This window comes from Prosopis cineraria, unplaced genomic scaffold (genome assembly GCF_029017545.1).
Source record: "Prosopis cineraria cultivar Desert tree isolate PC_DT_omini unplaced genomic scaffold, ASM2901754v1 PC2, whole genome shotgun sequence".
Classification (NCBI taxonomy): Eukaryota; Viridiplantae; Streptophyta; class Magnoliopsida; order Fabales; family Fabaceae; genus Prosopis; species Prosopis cineraria.
In genome coordinates, this window is record NW_026555333.1 from 7061047 (window position 1) to 7080353 (window position 19307).

The window sequence follows — 19307 nt, forward strand, 5'->3', positions numbered from 1 at the left end:
AGGTTGTAATGGGAAATTATGAATAAAATTAATCTCTCTGTTTCTCTCTATTCTCCTTCTGCCTCTCCTTTCTTTCTCCCTCTTTCTCTTCTACCTCTATAAAAGGTATCAGAGTCTCCTCTCTGGCCATGGCTCTACCGGAGAGCTGATCCAACGAATGCTTTAGTGTTCTCGAATATCATTTAGAGATGCAATCAGCTTGGCTTCAATGCAACCAGTAGATATTACGCCAGCAGACTCACAACTTCAGTGAGATCAAGTAAACCATGTCTCACATTTCTCAACAAATGCACAAAATCTCGGCTAAGCTTTCGATGCTTACCGAGCAGCGCTTGTACTCTCCTGTGGTCATTATGGGTGAACTGTTTAACACGCTGAACCATGTTTCAACTGTGCTCGAGTTCAAGCACCAACAACAAAACAGTAACATAGACACAGAAACAATGGGGGAGTTGAATGATATTGCCGAAGATGAAGAAAAACTTGAGGATGACATCAAGATTGAAGCAAATCAAGAGCGGAGGACTACAGAAGTGATGCAGAATGAAGTTGCCAGCCTGACTATAGATGAAGAGGAATTCGATAGAATGCTCAAAACCTTGAAGCTTGACGAGAACTTCGATAGTGATGGCGATGGCTCACAAATTTTTCCAGACATTCCCACTTCAATGGCTTGTCCTCATGTCACTGGTGCGACAGCGTTGTTAAAATCGACACGTCTAGATTGGAGCCTGGCTGCTATAAGGTCAACGATGATGTTGATTGCAACTCTACTGGATATCAGAAGCCAACTCTTGTTGGAGGGAGTATTGATACATGGGAATTGGGAATAATAGGGGTAATTAAGGGAATTAAGAATATAAGGGTAGTTTGGGTATTTAGATATATCCTCTATAAATAGGTCTTTAGGTTGTAATGGGAAATTATGAATGAAATTAATCTCTCTGTTTCTCTCTATTCTCCTTCTGCCTCTCCTCTCTCTCTCTCCCTCTTTCTCTTCTACCTCTATCACAATTCATTAAGATCGACTTCTTTCCAGGCTTGATGTGCATAAGCGCTAATAATATTAACAATCTCGCTTCCAATAATCATTTTTAAAGAAACAATTCTATCCCCAATTTTGATAACTTCTACCACATTCTTCTTCCACTCCTTATCAACAATGACATCCACCCTATTTCGTGTGCTTACTTTTCCTATATACCAAAGTTTGAAACCTTGAATATCCTTGGCTTTTTCATCGAGCCATTTAGTTTCCAAATCTAATCTTGCTCACGGTTTTGACTCAATAATGGCAGCAATAGCGGCCAGCTTTCAAAATACATCTTTGTTGCCCTATCCAATTCTTTTTCAGCAAAGAGGATTGCAGAAATTTTCATTAGGGAGGTGGTGAAGCTACATGGATTCCCAAAATCCATAGTTTCTGGCAAGGATGAAGTCTTTATTATCCATTTTTGGATGGAACTTTTTCGAAAGTTTAAGAACTACTCTCAATTTTAGTTTTGGCTACTATACTTGAACTGGTGGCCAAATGGAAAACTCACCATAACCTGCACCATGTATTTTAGTTCTACACAGCTCTTGGTATTTGATCCTCCCATAGCAAGAATCTTCGTCGGTACTAACTATTGATTGAATGAAGTATATGTGACTTTGATCATTGAAGAAGATCCCTCCATTATCCAACTAACATGAAGTATTAGCAGCTTTGCCCTCTGGAGAAGAGTTCTTTCAAGTGGGAAAGAATAATGGAAGATGAAAGACTCCTACTAGGAGTAAGATTCCTTAAGATATTAAATTAATTTTATGTTATCTTTATTTTAAGTTCTTAGGATTTATATTATCTTATAAGTAAATTTTGTCAGGATTTATCCTATTATCCTATCTTCTAGGATAATTTTATTTTTTATTATCTATCTTCATGCTATCTTTTAAGATTTATTTTATTTAGATTATATTTTATTATTTTAAATCATTGTACCTAGGGCTCTATAAATAGTTCTAAGCTCTCCTCAGTTATTTGATTATATTTGATGAAATGAATTGAGTTGAGAATTTTGTGTTCACTGTCTCTCTCTCTATCACTCAAGTTCTTTTCTCCTTCAATTTCTTTGTTTTTCCCTCCTTTCTTTCTATCTCTCCTTCCTTCTCCCTCTGCCCCTTTTCCCCTCCTTGTTTTACATCAAGAAGTGGTGAATCTTCCAGAAGTTCTACCAAAGAGAATGAACATGAATTACTCATTTTAAGGAAGTATATGGGAGATTTCTATATTCAGGTGAGGTGGTGAGACCTTTGCCGTGAAAGTGGTAAATCTGCAGTTGAAGGAGAGAAGTTCAGTAATGGACGGAGCTGAAGCACCAACTGGAAAAATCATAGAATTGTATAAAATGTTTGGCGGATATTAAAAGAAGTGAATTATGAGAATGGAGATTTGGTGTATGTATGGGTCAGTGTTATATAATTTGTAATTTTGAAATATTAGTTGTTATTATTAGTTGGTTAGTTTTTTGTTAGTCCGTGATTAAATAATATAGCCGTTAAGATAGTTAAGGGATTAGAAGCCTATAAATACTACAAGACACATTTGTATCCTTTGTTGTTCTAATGATAACGACAGCACTATTCAATCCTTCTCTGTTTCTCTCTCTCCCTTTCTCTGAATTCTCTCTACCATCTATTCTTCTCTCCTCTATTCTTCTCTCTCTTTCCCTCCCTCCCTCCCTCTCCCTCTCTCTCTCTCTCTGTGTCAAAATTACAAGGATATATTAGTGGTATCCAAAGCCAGTCATTCTCGACAATATGGATGAACAAACTTTGGATGACATTCAACAATCTCTCATCCAGATATCCAAACAAATTACCCAATATGTGCATTTAGAAGCAAGTAAAACAGTGGTGGATGTTCAAGAAGTGTATAAGAAAGCTCAACGTTGGTTAGATAGGATAGCAGTATGGCTGAATGCAATTTTGATTTCAACAGAATCACCTACAAGCATAAGCTAACTGAAGACTATCTTGTCAATGCATACATATTGGATCTTTAGTAAGAAATCAAAGATATGGTGCAGTTATTCAATCTCGCTAAATTATAGGACGCAAGAAGCCTTGCCAAACTCTAAGAAATTAACTTGGAGAAGGATAAGATTAAGTCAACAGTGCAAGATATATCAAACAGCAATGAGAACACTACTAAAATCAACAGGGATTCCAAGAATGAAAGGCAGGACAATTTAGCAATTGACAGTGGGTTTTTCTTGTCATCTTTACTAGAAGAATGCAAAGATGGTTCCAAGAACTTAGAGCAAGTTACATCGAAGGAGGTCAAAAATACTACTCAGATGACTAAAGCTACCCCAAGCATCAAAGGTAAAGATAAAGATACAGGGGAAAATGATAGGAAATGCCTCGACTCTTTTCAATATGACTTGCAAAGGACAATCCAGCTTGCGTGCTTGCATGATGGAAATTGAAGGTTGATAGAAGAGTCATTGTTGCCAACTGTTTTGGGTTCTTCATCCCCTTTTGTCTCAATTTTTATCCTTAATTCTTCCCATCATAACAAGGGCCGGTATATGGCTTCCAAGTACCTCGAAAAAGCAGTTTATTGATGTTGCAAAACCCCTTTGTCATGGTTCTCTCATTAACGTGGGTATCTTCCCACTTCTAATCTTGTTTCCTTAAACTCGTTGCCGCTATCTTCTTGGTTTTGTTTGCCATTGTCTCTGCATGCTTCACTATCATTGCTGTCTTTTGTTTTTGTGGGGGTGTCCACGCCGGTTCGGCTAGGGAGTGACCAAGCTGTTTGTATTGACAAACTTAAAACCTTAAATTCCTTCCAACATGGTGTGTTGACAAGAGTCCAAGACTTTTTGGAGCTGCAGGGAACATGCATGGCTATCTTAATGATGTTGTGCACTTGTCAAAGCATGGATTCTCAAAAAATAAAGGCATACGGGCAGGTGTCAACTGGGAAGAAGATTTTAAGTAGGGCCTGCACATGTGGAAGCCTGAGTGTAAGACGACTACTCTCTAGCATAAATGGGTGTTGCTTGTTTAGGGTTAGTGGATGCCAACTATCTTCGATAAATAGTACATGGGTTCACAAGTCAAGTAAATGGATTAATATAAATTGCATGGGCCCAACACTGAAGGGAATTATTTACTGGACTTCCATCATTCAATTACTCTGTGCCTATTTATTTATTCTCCTATGGTATAGAGGAAGATTACTCAACATGCTTTTGGGCTCAAGCATGGTCATGGTTGTTTCCATTTATTCCAGCATCAACAATGAACAGTACCTTCTAGAATTTTAATATCTTTGTCAATTTCAGCAAAAATTACCTCAATTTGTTGTTCTTGACCATTGAGGGCAAGGGTCTCTTTGGAGGGGGGGAGGGTATTGTTATATAATTGTAATATTGAAATATTAGCTGCTGTTATTGTTAATTGGTTAGTTACTGTTAGTCCGTGATTAAATAATATAGCCGTTAGGATAGTTAGGGGATTAGAAGCCTAAATACTATGAGGCACATTTGTATCCTATGCTATTCTAATGATAATGATCGCACTGTTCAGTCCTTCTCTGTTTCTCTCTCTTTTCTCTGTCTCTTTGAATTCTCTCTATCTTCTGTTCTTCTCTCTCTTCCCCCCTCTCTCTTTCTATTTCTTCTCTCTCTTCCCCCCTCTCTTTCTATCTCTGTAAGAATTACAGAGATATGTCAGTCAGGCCTTACAAACAGAATGGTCTTTCCGGAGATACATTCTCTACAATGTGTTGGAAACAATTGGAGTTGTTGCTTACGAAGCTACATTTGCACTCAACTACTAGAATAAACCTAATATTCCATGTTCCCTGGGGGCAAAAAATCTCTCAGTAACCAGGCAGAGCATCTCAATATATTCCAATGATTCTAGTTGATGATTTGGAAATGAAAGTTGAACTTGAACTTGTTTTAAAAACAAGGAAAATGACCAATTATAAGCTGGAAGTGTTGATCTAATGGAATGATTTACCTGCAGCAATGTACTTGGGAAGAATGAGTTGGTTAACATCCAATTCCTTGATTTTCACCTTGAAGACAAGGTGAGACTTGCTTGGGAGGTAGTGATGATCCTAGGATATATATACCAGTTGATCCAATCCTATGACAGTAGGAAAAATATAAGCGAGAAGAATGAACTGGCAAGGATGGAGCAAATTGTAATGAACTCTGACTTGTATAGTGGGAAGGGGAGAGTGTAGGATCATGACGGGACTGGTAATGGCGAGTGCTCCTCTGAAATGTTAACACGTGAGGCACAGTGTGTTTTCTCATGTTTGCCTTCTGTTTTTCATTTTGGTATTTCTAGTGTGCATACTTTGCTGTGATTACCAGAGCTAAGACATTTATTCTTACACTGATGGGGGGCTTTCCTGGTTATTTTGTCTGCATATATAACACAATTCACAGCCAAATTTGCCATTTTCACTCTGGTTCCTGTCAGGTAGTAACAATTCTACTATTCAAATCCAAGCCAATAAGGAAACAAAAATCATTTAAAAAAGGAAATAAGCATGGCACTCAGAAATAATAAAAGATTTTAAATTAAAAAAAATTCCCAAATAGCCAACTGGCTAGGGTACTCATTTTAGACTTGTGACTCAAGGTTGCATGCTCCAGCACTTCTTAAGTTTGGCCGTAGATATTTAGAAGACCTAGCTTGGTACTGTGCTCTACAAAATTAACTCTCAAAAGTTTCTTAGTGATTAATTCTTTAATATGCTATTTTTAAAAAAATCATAATTTTATCAACCTTTTCTGTATAATTATATCTAAAAAATATTATTTCACTGTGTGGGCTATATGTGCAAACTGGTTGGTTGTTGTCTGCTGAATTATCTATGCTTTTTTGCTACATACAATGAATTTAAGAATAATGTAATGGTTTTGCTGCTTCCTTCACAGCACTTGCATAGTTTATCCCATATAGATTCTTTCATTGAAAAAAAAAAAAAAAAAACTGATTTTGCATTATGCTTTGTCATATATACAGGATCTATTCATTCAAAGTTTGCAGTCAGTGGGATTATATGCTGAAAACCTTCAAGAACTGCTTGAGGTATTGTCAAGGAGTCATTATGCTGTATTCCATTCAAAAGTACTACCCATTGCCTGTGAGTTTATGCTCAGAAACGCATCATGAAGTTAATAACTACGAATCCCATTATAGGCATCTGAGTGCCTCTTGCTCGTTAATAAATAATTAAACTGTAGATCTTGTGCTTTTTACGAAGTTTAAGTCAATTGCACTATTCATAACTTATGAATAGTATGGTTGCCTATAGATTTTATATCCTATATTGATATTGATATTGATTGATATATTGATGTATATATATATCCCTTGCAGATGATTAGGGAGCACCAGGCTTCTATGAATGATGTTCTTGAAGATTTGAACCTACCTGGTTTATCTGAACTCAAAGGTCACTGGTGTGCCTCACTTGATGCTAGTGGTGGTGGACATGGAGATACCTTGGTAAATTTTTTATTGTTTATGTCCTTTGAAGTTAGCATGATCATCTTTTTTGAAATTTGGCTGTCTTATTCTATCACATTTCAGGCTGAATTCAACTTTCAAGGTGAGAACTGGGAGTGGGGAGACTACAAATCTCAGCGCCTCTGGGCTGCTGGTGCTTATAGTAATGATGCTGGTCTTCACCTTGAGAAAATTTTTATCCAGAAGGATAATGCCACCATCCATGCAGATGGGACTTTGTTGGGGCCTAAAACCAACCTTCATTTTGCTGTCTTAAATTTTCCAGTTAGTCTGGTCCCAACTCTAATTCAGGTCATTGAATCTACAACAACAGATGCCATTCATTCTTTGCAGCAATTATTGGCACCAATTAGGGGTATATTGCATATGGAAGGAGATCTTAGAGGCACTTTAGCAAAGCCAGAATGTGATTTGCAAGTAAGGCTCTTGGATGGTGCAATTGGTGGAGTTGATCTTAGACGAGCAGAAGTTGTTGCTTCTTTAACTTCAGCCAGTCACTTTGTTTTCAATGCAAAATTTGAACCTATAATCCAAGATGGGCATGTACACATTCAAGGAAGTATCCCTGTTTCTTTTGTGCAAAGTAACATATCAAATGAAGATGTAGGATTTGATAAAAATCTGGTTACTGGGCCTGTACGATGGATGGAGAAGAATAAAATGATGACTGAGGATGCTAGTGACAAGAAAGCTTCTAGAGATAGAAATGAGGGTTGGAGTACTCAATTAGAAGAAAGTCTTAAAGGTATACACTGGAAAATTTTGGATGTTGAAGAAGTCAAGGTTGATGTCGACATAATTGATGGGGGAATGATGTTGTTAACAGCTTTAACTCCTTATGCCAGTTGGCTTGATGGCAATGCTGATATCATGCTTGAGGTGGGCAACGTTAATAATGGCTTCTTACATTTTTGTTACACATGAACTTAGTGTTTTAATTTTATATGATTTGTTTCTTATTCAAATAATTTATCTGTACCTGCTTTAATTCTTGTCATGTCTCAATTTAACAGTGCAGAGGTACAGTTGATCAACCAATTCTAAATGGATATGCATCATTCCACAGGGCATTGATATCTTCTCCGGTGCTCAAAAAGCCACTGACCAACTTTGGTGGAACTATTCACATAAAATCAAACACATTATGCATCACTTCAATGGAGAGTAGGATAAGCAAAAAAGGAAAACTGCGTGTAAAAGGGAACCTTCCCCTCAGAACTAGTGGTGAACCAGCCAATAATGACAAGATTGAGTTGAAGTGTGAAGTTTTGGAAGTGAAGGCAAAAAATTTTAGGTTGCTTTCTTTATTTCTCTCAACTTTTTGGCAAAAGGGTTCTCTAGTTATCTCTCAACTTATTTATCAATCTATGTGGCTTATATAATCAATGAATAATTCATATTAGCTAGAATTGCAATTTTGTGATTCCTCAAAAAATTCATTTTAGTAAATATTTTCTTTTGTAGAAAAGGAAGTTCATTGATGATAAGATAGAACAGGACAAAAATAGGGGACAAGAGATCCTCCTCATTGAAAAGTAAAGAAACAAGAGGCAAAACACATGCACACAAGGGGAGAGAGACTTAGATAGTATGATATGCCTAGGTTCCATAATATGAGATGCTTTATAGCTAGCTTCTGAGAGAAATGTTGCAAAGTATAACCTGAGGTTGACCGAAGAGATTTATGTAAAACTTAAATAGAAGAGTTTTTATATTATTTCTTATTTTAGGAGAGGATATCATGGGCTGATTATGTGGGTATTATGATTTATATGAAGCACTAAGTACACCGGAATGGAGGATTACAGTATTGGAGGAAATGAGAGCATTGGAGAAAAATGAAACTTGTGAAGTGGTTGAATTGCCTAAAGGAAAGAAGACCTTAAGTTGTAAATGGGTGTTCACCCTAAAGTATGATTTAAATGGAAGTCTTGATAGGTATAAAGCTCACCTTGTGAGAAGGGGCTTTACTCAAACATATGGGTTGGACTACAAGGAGACATTTGCACTTGTAGCAAAGTTGAATATCATCGAAGTCTTGCTCTCCATGGCAACCAGCCTAGATTGGCCATTGCAGTAACTCAATATCAAGAACGCATCCTTGAATGAAGATCTTAAAGAAGTATATATGATTTTACCTCCAGGTTTTCGCAAAGGTAGAAACAATCAAGTGGGCAAGTTGAAGAAGTCATTATATGGCTTGAAGCAATCTCCGAGAGCATGGTTTGACAAATTCTCATAGGCTCTGAAAACAGTTGGATACAGATAAAGGGCTATCTCATCACACCATGTTTGTCAAGTTCGAGGGAGGTAAATGATGCGTGTAATTGTATATGTTGATGACATAATTTTTTATGGTGATTATGTTGAGGAAACGAGCCATGTAAAACCCATTATAGGAAAAGTTTAAAGTCAAAGATCTTAGGAACTTGAAGTATTTTCTTGGAATGGAAGGTGCAAGGTCAAAGAAGGGGATATATGTCTCACAAATAAAAAAAAAAAATATATATATATATATATACTTGATTTACTCAAGGAAATAAGGTTACTTGTGTGCAAATCTGTTGAGACTCCTATTGTTGTCAAGAAAAGCAAGATGACAAAGAAGAGGCATAAGGATGTTGGAGAGTCCAAAGAGGAAGAGGAAAGTGAAGAGGAAGGAGAGAAAGAAAAACAGGAGACAGTTGATAATGAAAGATACCAAAAACTTGTGGGAAAATTAATCTATCTCTCACACTCTAGACTTGACATAGCTTTTGCAGTCGGTGTGGCAAGCCAATATATGAGTTGTCCAACCAAGAAGCAACTAGAAGCAATGTATAGGATTTTGAGATATCTAAAAGGTACACTTGGAAGAGGGTTGCTATTCAAGAAGCAAGAACAAAGATCCATAGAGATTTATATTGATGCTGATTTAGGTGAAACTTATAAAGACAAGAGGTCAACCTCCGGCTATTGTTCATATGTGTGGAGAAATCTGGTCACTTGGGAAAGCCAAAAACAAGAGTTGTATCCAAGAGTAGTGCTGAATCAAAATTGAGAGCTTTGGCTTAAGGAATTATGGAAGAACTGTGGTTGAAGTGAGTAATGGATGAGATACAAGTCAGAGTAGATTTACCACTGAAACTTTATTGTGACAATAAAGCTGCTATTAGCATGGTGCTAAATCCTGTTCAGCATGAACGGTTGGAACATGTGGAGGTGGATAGACACTTTATTGGAGAAAAAAGTGGAGGAAGGAATTATATGTTTAGCATATATTCCTATCAAACTTCAGGCTGTAGATGTGCTGACCAACACGGACCTACTTTTGAAAGCTGCATAAACAAGTTGGATATGATTAGCATTTATGATCTAACTTAACGGGGAGTATGATTGACCAAAGAGATTTACGTAAAAGTTAAATAGGAAAGTTTTTATATTATTTCTTATTTTGGGAGAGGATATCATGGGCTGATTATGTGGATGTTATGATTTATTATTTTTCCTGATTCTTCTCCTAGGATCGTGGGATTCAGCATCCCCTCCTCTCTATAAATATTTTGTATACCCTTTTGTAAATAATATATAACACTCTGACAGCTTCATTGCTTCGTAACCACCAGGACTTCGACTCTCTAAGAGGGTCAATTAATAGAGACTTAGATAGTGTGGGATTCTTAAGTACCACATTAAGTATTATGAAATGCTTTATGGGGTATTTAAGAGGGGTAGTTCTCTCATCATTCCCATTCCGCTTCAGTACCTATCAAACTCTTTAGCTAGTTATGCTATGTCAATCTTTGGTTAACCTGTAACTACTCTCTAAACATTGATATGATTTGACTGGTTCATTGTTTCTAAGCTTGAAGCGTTGTTGACAGAAGTTCTTAACATGTAATTCTCTTAATATTTGACACATAGCATTGGAAACGTGTAAACCCTTCTCCCCAAATCCTTTTCTTCTCTCTCTTTGCTTTTTTATGTGTTTCTTTAAAGCATATGTTGTACTTTTGTCAGTGGTCAGGTGGACTCTCAGGTGCAAATAACCGGTTCCATATTGCAACCAAATGTATCTGGGAATATTCAAATCAGTCATGGAGTGGTAAATTTGCCTCATGATAGGAGTGCTGTTATTGCTTCTACTAGATTCCCATCAAATCAGTCTATGCTTCCTGCTAGTGGAATCAGCCGAGTTGTCGCTTCAAGATATGTTTCACGGTATTTCAACTCTGAACATGCTGCCTCAGGGAACAAACTTTCCCAATCCTCTGGTAATACTTTTTTCTCTTTTTGGTTGAGAAACTTCTGATAGTACTTTACATGCTCATCAGTTTAGCACATTATATAGTCCTTCTACCTTGAAATCTGCTGCTGACTTTTTGTAATTAGAATTGACCCCCTTCTAGGAATTGGAAACTAAAAGCTTATACTCGGTAGTCTTTATGTGCTAATATTTGTATCTATTGAATCTTAAAGTTCAGCTTCAATGTACTTTATGTATGCCATGTAAGTCAAGGACTTTCTACGCAATAATGTATCCTTTTGAAGAGTTTATGTATGTGAGCTAGATATTTTTTCTTAACCTGCGAGACATTATCCTCTTTAAAAAAAAAACGAATTTTTACTGATATGAACTATCTTTGATATCATAGTTTTCTTTTGTATCCTTCTAAATGTTTGGAATCCTGTCCAAAAATATTTCTTTGAAAAGCCATTTTTGGTTTCCAGTATCCAATCAAGGGAAGGTTTAGGCTGAGATTTTTATCCTTCATTATAGTCATCCCCACTAAATACACACCTTATGTTGTTGGATTTCGACAGGACATCTTCAGGAACCATTGTTGTAAAGTAACTCATACAGTGTACAATTTTTTTTGTTTTTTTTTGAATTGGAATGAGGCAAACTAGCCCTGTAGGGGATTGAACCCACCACCTCCCCTATACAAGGGATCACTTTGCCACTAGGGCAATGCACCAAGTGCCATTTTTTTTCGTTTATTCAGCTTCTTTAGGGGAATATTTTCCTTTAAATCTTCCTCTCATATTCATGCTGGTAATCTTGTAGTCATTTTTCTTCTCAATCGTCCAGGCACAAATTCTTGCTATATGGTAATTACACTCCTCCTTTGGTGTAGTTGATCCTTTGCTTCTCTCCTAACATGTTTCCTCGTCCTTCAAGAACCAATTTTTTCCGCCACCATTTCAGTTTATGATTATTAGTAGTAATGCTATGGAAAGGAAGTATTCCATGCATGCCTACAGGCAACAGCATATGTACATGCGCTACTTGTGAATCTAGTTTGTTATATTGTATCAAATTGAAATTATTTGGAAATACAAAAAATATATAAGCAAATGTCATGATTGCTCAATTTATGACTACATGAATACATGGGGCACCTTCATACTGGCCCTTTTGATCATACTCTCCTTGCTTAGAAGTATTGTAAGTAGTCATTTTTAGTAAGATTGTGGATATTATCTGAAACTAGATGGTAACATCATCAATACCATTGTTTTTCTATCCAACTTATGCTTTTTGTTTCTCCACGACTTGTGGTTTCTTGCTTGCTATTCTGCAATTGTGATCTGGTTATTTCCCTTAATTCTTCAAGCTATGTTTGTTTAGTGGCTGTCTTGCTGTATATTATGACCTTAAAATAATAATTGCAGTCAAGTTAACTCAAGTTGAAAGGGACATGGAGCAATTGCAAATCGAACCAAACAAGGATATATGTCTTAGAGACTTGAAACTCACACTTGGACCCGAGTTGAAGATAATATATCCTTTGATTCTTGATTTCACCGTTAGTGGAGACCTTGAGTTAAATGGCCTAGCCCATCCAAAATTCATAAAACCTAAAGGCATCCTGGTATTAGAAAATGGTGAAGTTGGTCTTGGTGCCACGCAGGTTTGTTTAATGCTTTATTCCATAACTTTTCAAAGCTTTAACTTTTTCTTTAGGCTACTTATGGTTTGGTTTGGCTTGTAACTTCCTGGATTCATTTTATGTGCGATATCATGCATTCAATTGTAGGTGAGGTTAAAGCTAGATCATATAAATATTGCGAAATTTGAGCCTGAATTTGGACTAGAGCCAATGTTAGATTTAGCATTGGTTGGGTCTGGATGGCAATTCAGAATTCACGGTCGAGCAAGCAATTGGCAAGAAAACCTTACGGTGACTTTAGCTCACCCTGGGGAACAGGATGCACTCTCATTTATTGAGGTAAAAGATATGATAACTGTTAATATATTAATATGTAAATATTATGCAATTAGCATAGGTGATGGTTGGACATTAGGAGTTTAGCATTTATTACTTTACCCTCTTTTCCTTGTGTATATATAAGCCCTTGTAAACAGATGATAGTGAATATATATTGAATATAGAGAATATTATTCACCCACATGGTATCAAAGCCACTCTTTGCTACTTTTTTCTCTGTCCATTCATCTACACAGTAAAGTGATGGAGGGAGTGAGTTTTAGGGTTTCCATTTTGGGTTGTTTTGAGCGTAACCACCTAGATAGGAAGATCCTCCACCTTCCAATTGGTATATCACAAGTCGGCACGTGAGGGCATATGTCACAGTGTTTCTGGCAGCTATCTTCTCTGTCATAGTCGACTCCTCATTTCTAGCTATCTACTGGTGGTTTAGGCCTAGGTCTTTGAGTTCAGCCTTGTGTTGCTCTCGTAAGGCCTCTATTTCACTATTATTCAAACAGAAGGACATTATGAGTTTCTGGTATATCCTATTATTCAAACACTTGCTCCAGCGCCAGCTCATCCACTTGTTCATGTTTACACCAAACGTTCTAAGGAAGCTACTTCCGCCAGTTCACCTACAAACCCTCCAGTATCTACTTTGTCGTATGATCCTGTATTGAGCAACTCGGAGAGTTATCCTATACTTAGCCTAATAATGACCTTGAGAGTATCACTAATCTTGATCTACTGATCAAACTTCACAAAGCTAAAAGTACTTGTACTTATCCCATTTCCACTTTTGTTTCCTATGATCATTTGTCTCCTTCATCTAGATCTCTTGGAATCTTTTAGTTTTTTGCCACATTTCTTGCTTCTCCAAAGGCTCACACTTCCTCATATCTCCATGTTAACCTATAAAAGACACAAGATCACACATCACTTCACCAAAACAACTAAACTACAAAGGAAAAATCAAAAGATAAGGTTTAGAGCTTGGGTTGCCTCCCAAGTAGCACTTTGCTTATAGTCCTCTAGCCTGACTCTTCAACACAAATACTAATCATAGGTATCAAAGACTAATATCACATTGTCCTCATTTCTCTTCATATGACAAGGCTTCAACAAGAATGGGCATTCATCATATGTTCCCTTAATCAAAGTTGATTTCAAGGTACATGATTTAAGAAGACCATTGATAGGCTCTAATGCAATTTTTTCACAAATATCATTCAAGACCCCCCAAGTATTTTGAACACCCAATGAAATTCACTTGACTCTTATTAGTAAGAGTCAAAACATCTTTAGAAGGATCAAGTATATAAACTCTTAGAATTTTCTCTCTTTTCTTTTCTTCAAAATCTAATAGATAAAGGCTTCACAATTGAAGCATCAACCAAACACTCTTTGTTCCCTTCCTCATTAGCTTCCAACTCACAATTACACTCAAAATCATCGCTAGCTATTGGAAACACTTGTATACACCTCACGGTCATTTGTTCACTTGAGTCCTTATCTTTTATAGAAGGATCATTCGATATATCATTAAAAAAACCTTGTTGAATCAAAGAGTCAAAGGTAGAAGCCATTTTACTTACTTGGAGTGTTAAATTTTGAAGAGCCAATGCATGTTCATTAATTTTCTTTTCTTGCCAAGCTCTCATTTCATTTTGATTATCTAGGATACGTTGAAGCACATCCTCTATTGTTGACTTCTCCTTATGAATGTGGGTGCTTTCATCTACATGAGTATTGTGTGGTGTATGAGGATGTAATGCATATGAGTAAAGAGAATGAGTAAAATCCCAAGACAATGTTTGTTCATGACTCCATCTAGGGTCAAGAGTATTATCATGGAAGGTAGTTTGGGCCCTAATGTTATCTTCCTTTATATAATTCAAAGGTAAGACATAGGGGCATTGCTCATTATAGCGACCATCCCTACAATAATTACAACCAATATAATCAAATTGGGATTCACAAGCATTAGTGGCATAGCTAGAATTTATATGAACATCATACTCATATCCTTCACTTGCCCCATTAGTCCATCAAGAATAATCCATACACCAAGAGAACAAAAACACAAACTAATTCTTGGTGCAAGGAAAGCATAAGACAAATAACAAGAAAACACAAAAAGAACAAATATGACAAGAATACAAGAAAACAACAAGGAAGAAGAGGAAACAAAAACACACAACTAATGAAATTTATAATGTTCAAGCAAAATTTACTATCGCTAGTCTAAGGTTGACCAAAATATTTTCAATGCCAAATCTCGGCAACGGCACCAAAAACTTGTTGCTTACCACAAGTACACGGGTCGTAATAAGTAATATAATGAAAGTAAAGTATTATTCCCTTGAGGATTTGTTTAAAAACAATGATCAAATAAAGGACTAAATGAGCTCAATCAAGTTGAGCGACACATAATTAGGTGAACATGATTTGTTAAAGGAAACAAGAAAATTGGCAACTCGACCATACAAATATCTCATGATTCCTAATCCTAATCTCGATGATGATAAGAGTGCATTAGTTGACAAACCTAAAAGGTACAGAAGATTGATTGGGAAATTGAATTATCTCACGATGAGTTGTCATAGTATTGCTTATCTGGTAAGTGTTCTCAGTCAATCTATGGCCTCACTTACGGCTAATCAGTGGGAAACTTTAGAGCATGTTGTCATGGTCTTGGAACTTCCCTATCCTTAAACCGTGCCGGCTTTAGTATGATCAACCTCTTGATTCTGGCTAAGTCAGCCGAACCCTCAAAATGTAGGTAAAGAAATTAGGAAACTCGAACACAAGAGAGAAGAGAGCTTGGATGAGAGAAATTGATATGCTTGCTTTGCTTGTTCTTTGCAAATGAGGGGTGAAGGGGTATTTATAGACTTCCTCCTTATTCTAGAGTTCTCCCACCTCCTTAATGGAGGTGGAGATCAATCCAATCCTACAGTTTACATTCATCCTCTAAAGTGTTTCATAAAAATATCTACAACAAATATCTAAATATTTACAAGGATGCTTTTGGAGATTAACCTTCAAGATATGTATGGAATATTCTAGAATATTCTAGAATATTCTAGACATCTTCATTCCTCCATAAATTTCTAGAATCTTCTCGAAACTTCTAGATCTTTCTAGATAATTCTAGACTGTTCTAGATGCTTCTAGAACATTCTAGAGCATATTGGATCCTTCTTGGAATTCTCTCCGTTATCCTGGAGGTTTCCAAAAACTCCACAACCGTGCAGGTTCTCTTCTATCTGAACATAGGTTGTGACAATGTTCTGCATTACTTAAAGGGAGCTCCTGGACTAGGGATACTATATAGTAATCATGGGCATGCAGATATTAAGTGTTTCTGCGATGCAGATCTTGGGGGGTCTAAAGCTACTAGACGATCTACTATTGGATATTGTATATCTATGGATGGAAGTTTGGTGTCCTGCAGAAGCAAGAAGCAAGATGTGGTATCCCGGTCTAGTGCAAAATCAGAATTCAAAGCCATGGCTCAATCTGCGTGTGGAGTAGTGTGGATATGTTAGTTATTGAAGGAAGTTAGTCTCAAAACCACATTAGTAGCAAAGTTATGGTGTGACAACAAAACAGCACTACATGTAGCATCTAATCCAATGTTCCGTGAGCGTACAAAGCACATCGAGATTGATAATCACTTTGTTCAAGATTAGATTCTAGAAAACTTCATCTCTACTAGACAAGTGCGCAATGGAGAACAACTTGGTGATTTGTTTACAAAAGCTCTTAATGGAGCCTGAGTTAAATATCTTTGTAACAAGTTGGGCATGACCAATATCTACGTTCCAACTTGAGAGGGAGCGGTAAAATATTAAGGTGTAAAATATTATGTAATTAGTATAGGTGTTAGTTGGGAGTTAGGAGTTTTAGCATTTGTAACCCTTTCTCTTTTAACTTGTATATATTCAGTCTCCTATAAACAAATAGTAAGATAATGATAATATATTGAGAGAGTATTTCTTCTCAATATAAATCAACGTGAAATATTCTGTCCAAGATTGGTGCTAATTTTTGATTCCTCCTCGACCCTTTCTTCTGTGTTTCCTTCTTTTTTTATACTTCGAAAAAACTTGTTCTTATCTTGTGTGAGTTGGTCATATGAATCTAGACCTCAAAACACTAATCCCTTGTTCAAAACTAAGCTGAATTAGACATAGGACTATAGTTTCAGGCCGAACAAGATCAGATTCAGGAAGCTGAGTAGGCTTGACAGAATTGTGGCAATCATCCTTAATACGCTAATCACATGCCATGGGGTCTAATTCTCTAAATCATTTTTTATTTCATCGTAATTATTTCTTTGTACTTCTATAAACTCCTTTTATATTATTACTACAATGAGAGTGGATTATGTGCTGACTTTAACAAATTCTCTCTCTCTTGTTCCCGAGAAAAATCAGTGGATTGCATCTCCCAAGCTATAGCGTGTGGAAATTGGACCTCCAATCAACTTTAATTGTTCATGTTCATGCAGGCTGTTAGGAAGCTTGAGAGTCATTTGCCAGAATCCATTATGGGAAAAGACGGTCGGCTTGAAATCAACAAGCTGGCAACTGAAACTCTCAAAAATTTGATGCCAAGAATCGAAGGGAAGGGTGAATACGGGCAAGCAAGGTGGAGAATAGTGTATGCGCCTCAGATCCCTAGTTTGATGTCTGTTGATCCTACAGTGGATCCTCTCAAGTTACTTGCCAATACTATATCCTTCGGTACAGAAGTTGAAGTCCAGCTAGGGAAACGTCTTCAGGTACTCTGATCATGCCATTTTGGTAGCCTTTCTTTTTTAAAATGAACATCATAGTCTTAGTTTCCTTTTTCTCTGGCTTTCACCAAGGAATGTGTCAAATCAAAATTGAAGCTATTTGTATTTTTTTCCCCCAGGCCACAATTGTTAGGCAAATGAAAGAGTCGCAGATGGCAGTGCAGGGGACCCTGAGCTATCAGCTTACAAATCGCTTGAGATTGCTGCTACAATCTGCTCCATCCAAGCGTCTTCTTTTTGAGTATTCTTCTGCTATATAACAGGATTAATTGTTTAGCTTCCATATAGCTTTTTAAAAGAAAGCTACCAATTTAAGTTGAATTACTGCACTTGCCAGTTGGCAGGATGCTGCAGATCGAATAAATTCTATTCTAACTTCAGATTTACGTTCACATATTGTTAAAACAGAGGGGTCATGGGGCCTTTTAGGCATATCAAAAGTAGAGTAGTTGATGATTCTTTTGCTCAGATTGAGCTTGTTGACAGGCAGATAAAAGAATCGATGTGTCTTGAGTGCAGTGTCTTAATTTTGTACAGAAACTCATTTTAATGAAAGGAAATATAGTTTTTGTAGATATTGATGTTAGATGAAGTTAAGCTCTGGGCGACAAACAGTTCCAGTGTTAATGGATGTTTTCGCTTTAGCTTTTTTTCAATATAAAGCAGTGTAAATTAGTGGATTAAGTGGATTTTTTTAAGTGATGCTGAAATTGACGTGTGTGGTGAATGCAATACCTACAAACACTCTTATTGTTACCATTTTAAGGGTATTTCACATGATTTCGTACACCATTGGAGTCATTCTTGGAGCGAAAAGGCGAATGAGGGAGAGATCAACAGAAAAATACAATTCCCGTCAATCAATTTTCATTTTATCTTTTCCTTCACTTTTGATTTGATGTTTTGATGTTGAACTATGTTTATTGCTTAAATAATCAGTTGCTAAATCCCCAAGTTGGGCTACTTTAAAGAGTACAAATTTGAATGGTTTATGACCCTTGGGGATTGAGTAATGAAAATAGATTAAAGTCCCGTCTTTTATTATTTTCGTTGCATGTATTGTTAACCATATGATTGGCCTTTAAATAGTCAGGCTTAAGATGCCGTGATGGATCAGACGATGAAATTAAGTTAGAGAATGGAGGCATTATCCTCCATAGAGATTAATCCATGTTATGCGTCATCAATGCAAGATATTTTATTGTTAACTCTGAACTGTGTAGTGTCCTCTCTAAACTATTGCTAGTCCTGGTACTTGTCAAAAAAAATTCATAGAAGAATCTCAATAAAGCATTGTGTAGTCTCCTAACCTTCTTTGATCCTTTCTTTTTTTGCCCCCTGATTTAAAGGAATAGGCACCAACGGCCTGAAATTACAAGTAAAATGAGTATGCAACCTCTCATTTACAAGAACTTTCATACCTCTAAATTACAAGGCCATTGGGATTTCATTGTTTATGTGTGAATAAATAATACAGGAGGCATGTGTAGAAACAAGGATTATAAACATAGTTGGTGAGCCCTGATGGCCGAAAGGAATAAAAGATTACTTTCCCAAATAAAGGGAACTGAAAACAAAACGATAGTAACCCCGATCTTGTCTGTCTTATTTATTTACTATGGCATAAGTAGAAGACTTATTTCAAATTACATGTATGATAAAGCATAAATGCTCTTCCAAAAACGAGAATTTCAACAATAGAAGTGGATTTATTATGATATGGCCGGACCCACTCAACAAACGCCAACATGGTGGTCAAAAAAGCA

General features: G+C 36.6%; 1 protein-coding gene across 4 annotated transcripts in view; it reads left to right on the forward strand.

Annotated features, from left to right (window-relative positions):
* Positions 1–18116, forward strand: part of LOC129303448 (protein TIC236, chloroplastic-like) — a 54892-nt gene extending 36776 nt beyond the window's left edge. For all 4 annotated transcript variants that reach the window (XM_054942769.1, XM_054942771.1, XM_054942770.1 and 1 more), the window contains 9 exons: positions 6037–6102; positions 6394–6522; positions 6607–7422; positions 7557–7837; positions 10543–10796; positions 12199–12437; positions 12564–12755; positions 17254–17526; positions 17661–18116. In XM_054942769.1, coding sequence (XP_054798744.1) covers positions 6037–6102; positions 6394–6522; positions 6607–7422; positions 7557–7837; positions 10543–10796; positions 12199–12437; positions 12564–12755; positions 17254–17526; positions 17661–17801 — 2391 coding nt within the window. In that variant the 3' untranslated portion in view covers positions 17802–18116. The remainder of the gene's footprint in view (positions 1–6036; positions 6103–6393; positions 6523–6606; positions 7423–7556; positions 7838–10542; positions 10797–12198; positions 12438–12563; positions 12756–17253; positions 17527–17660) is intronic.
* Positions 18117–19307: the final 1191 nt, after the last annotated feature.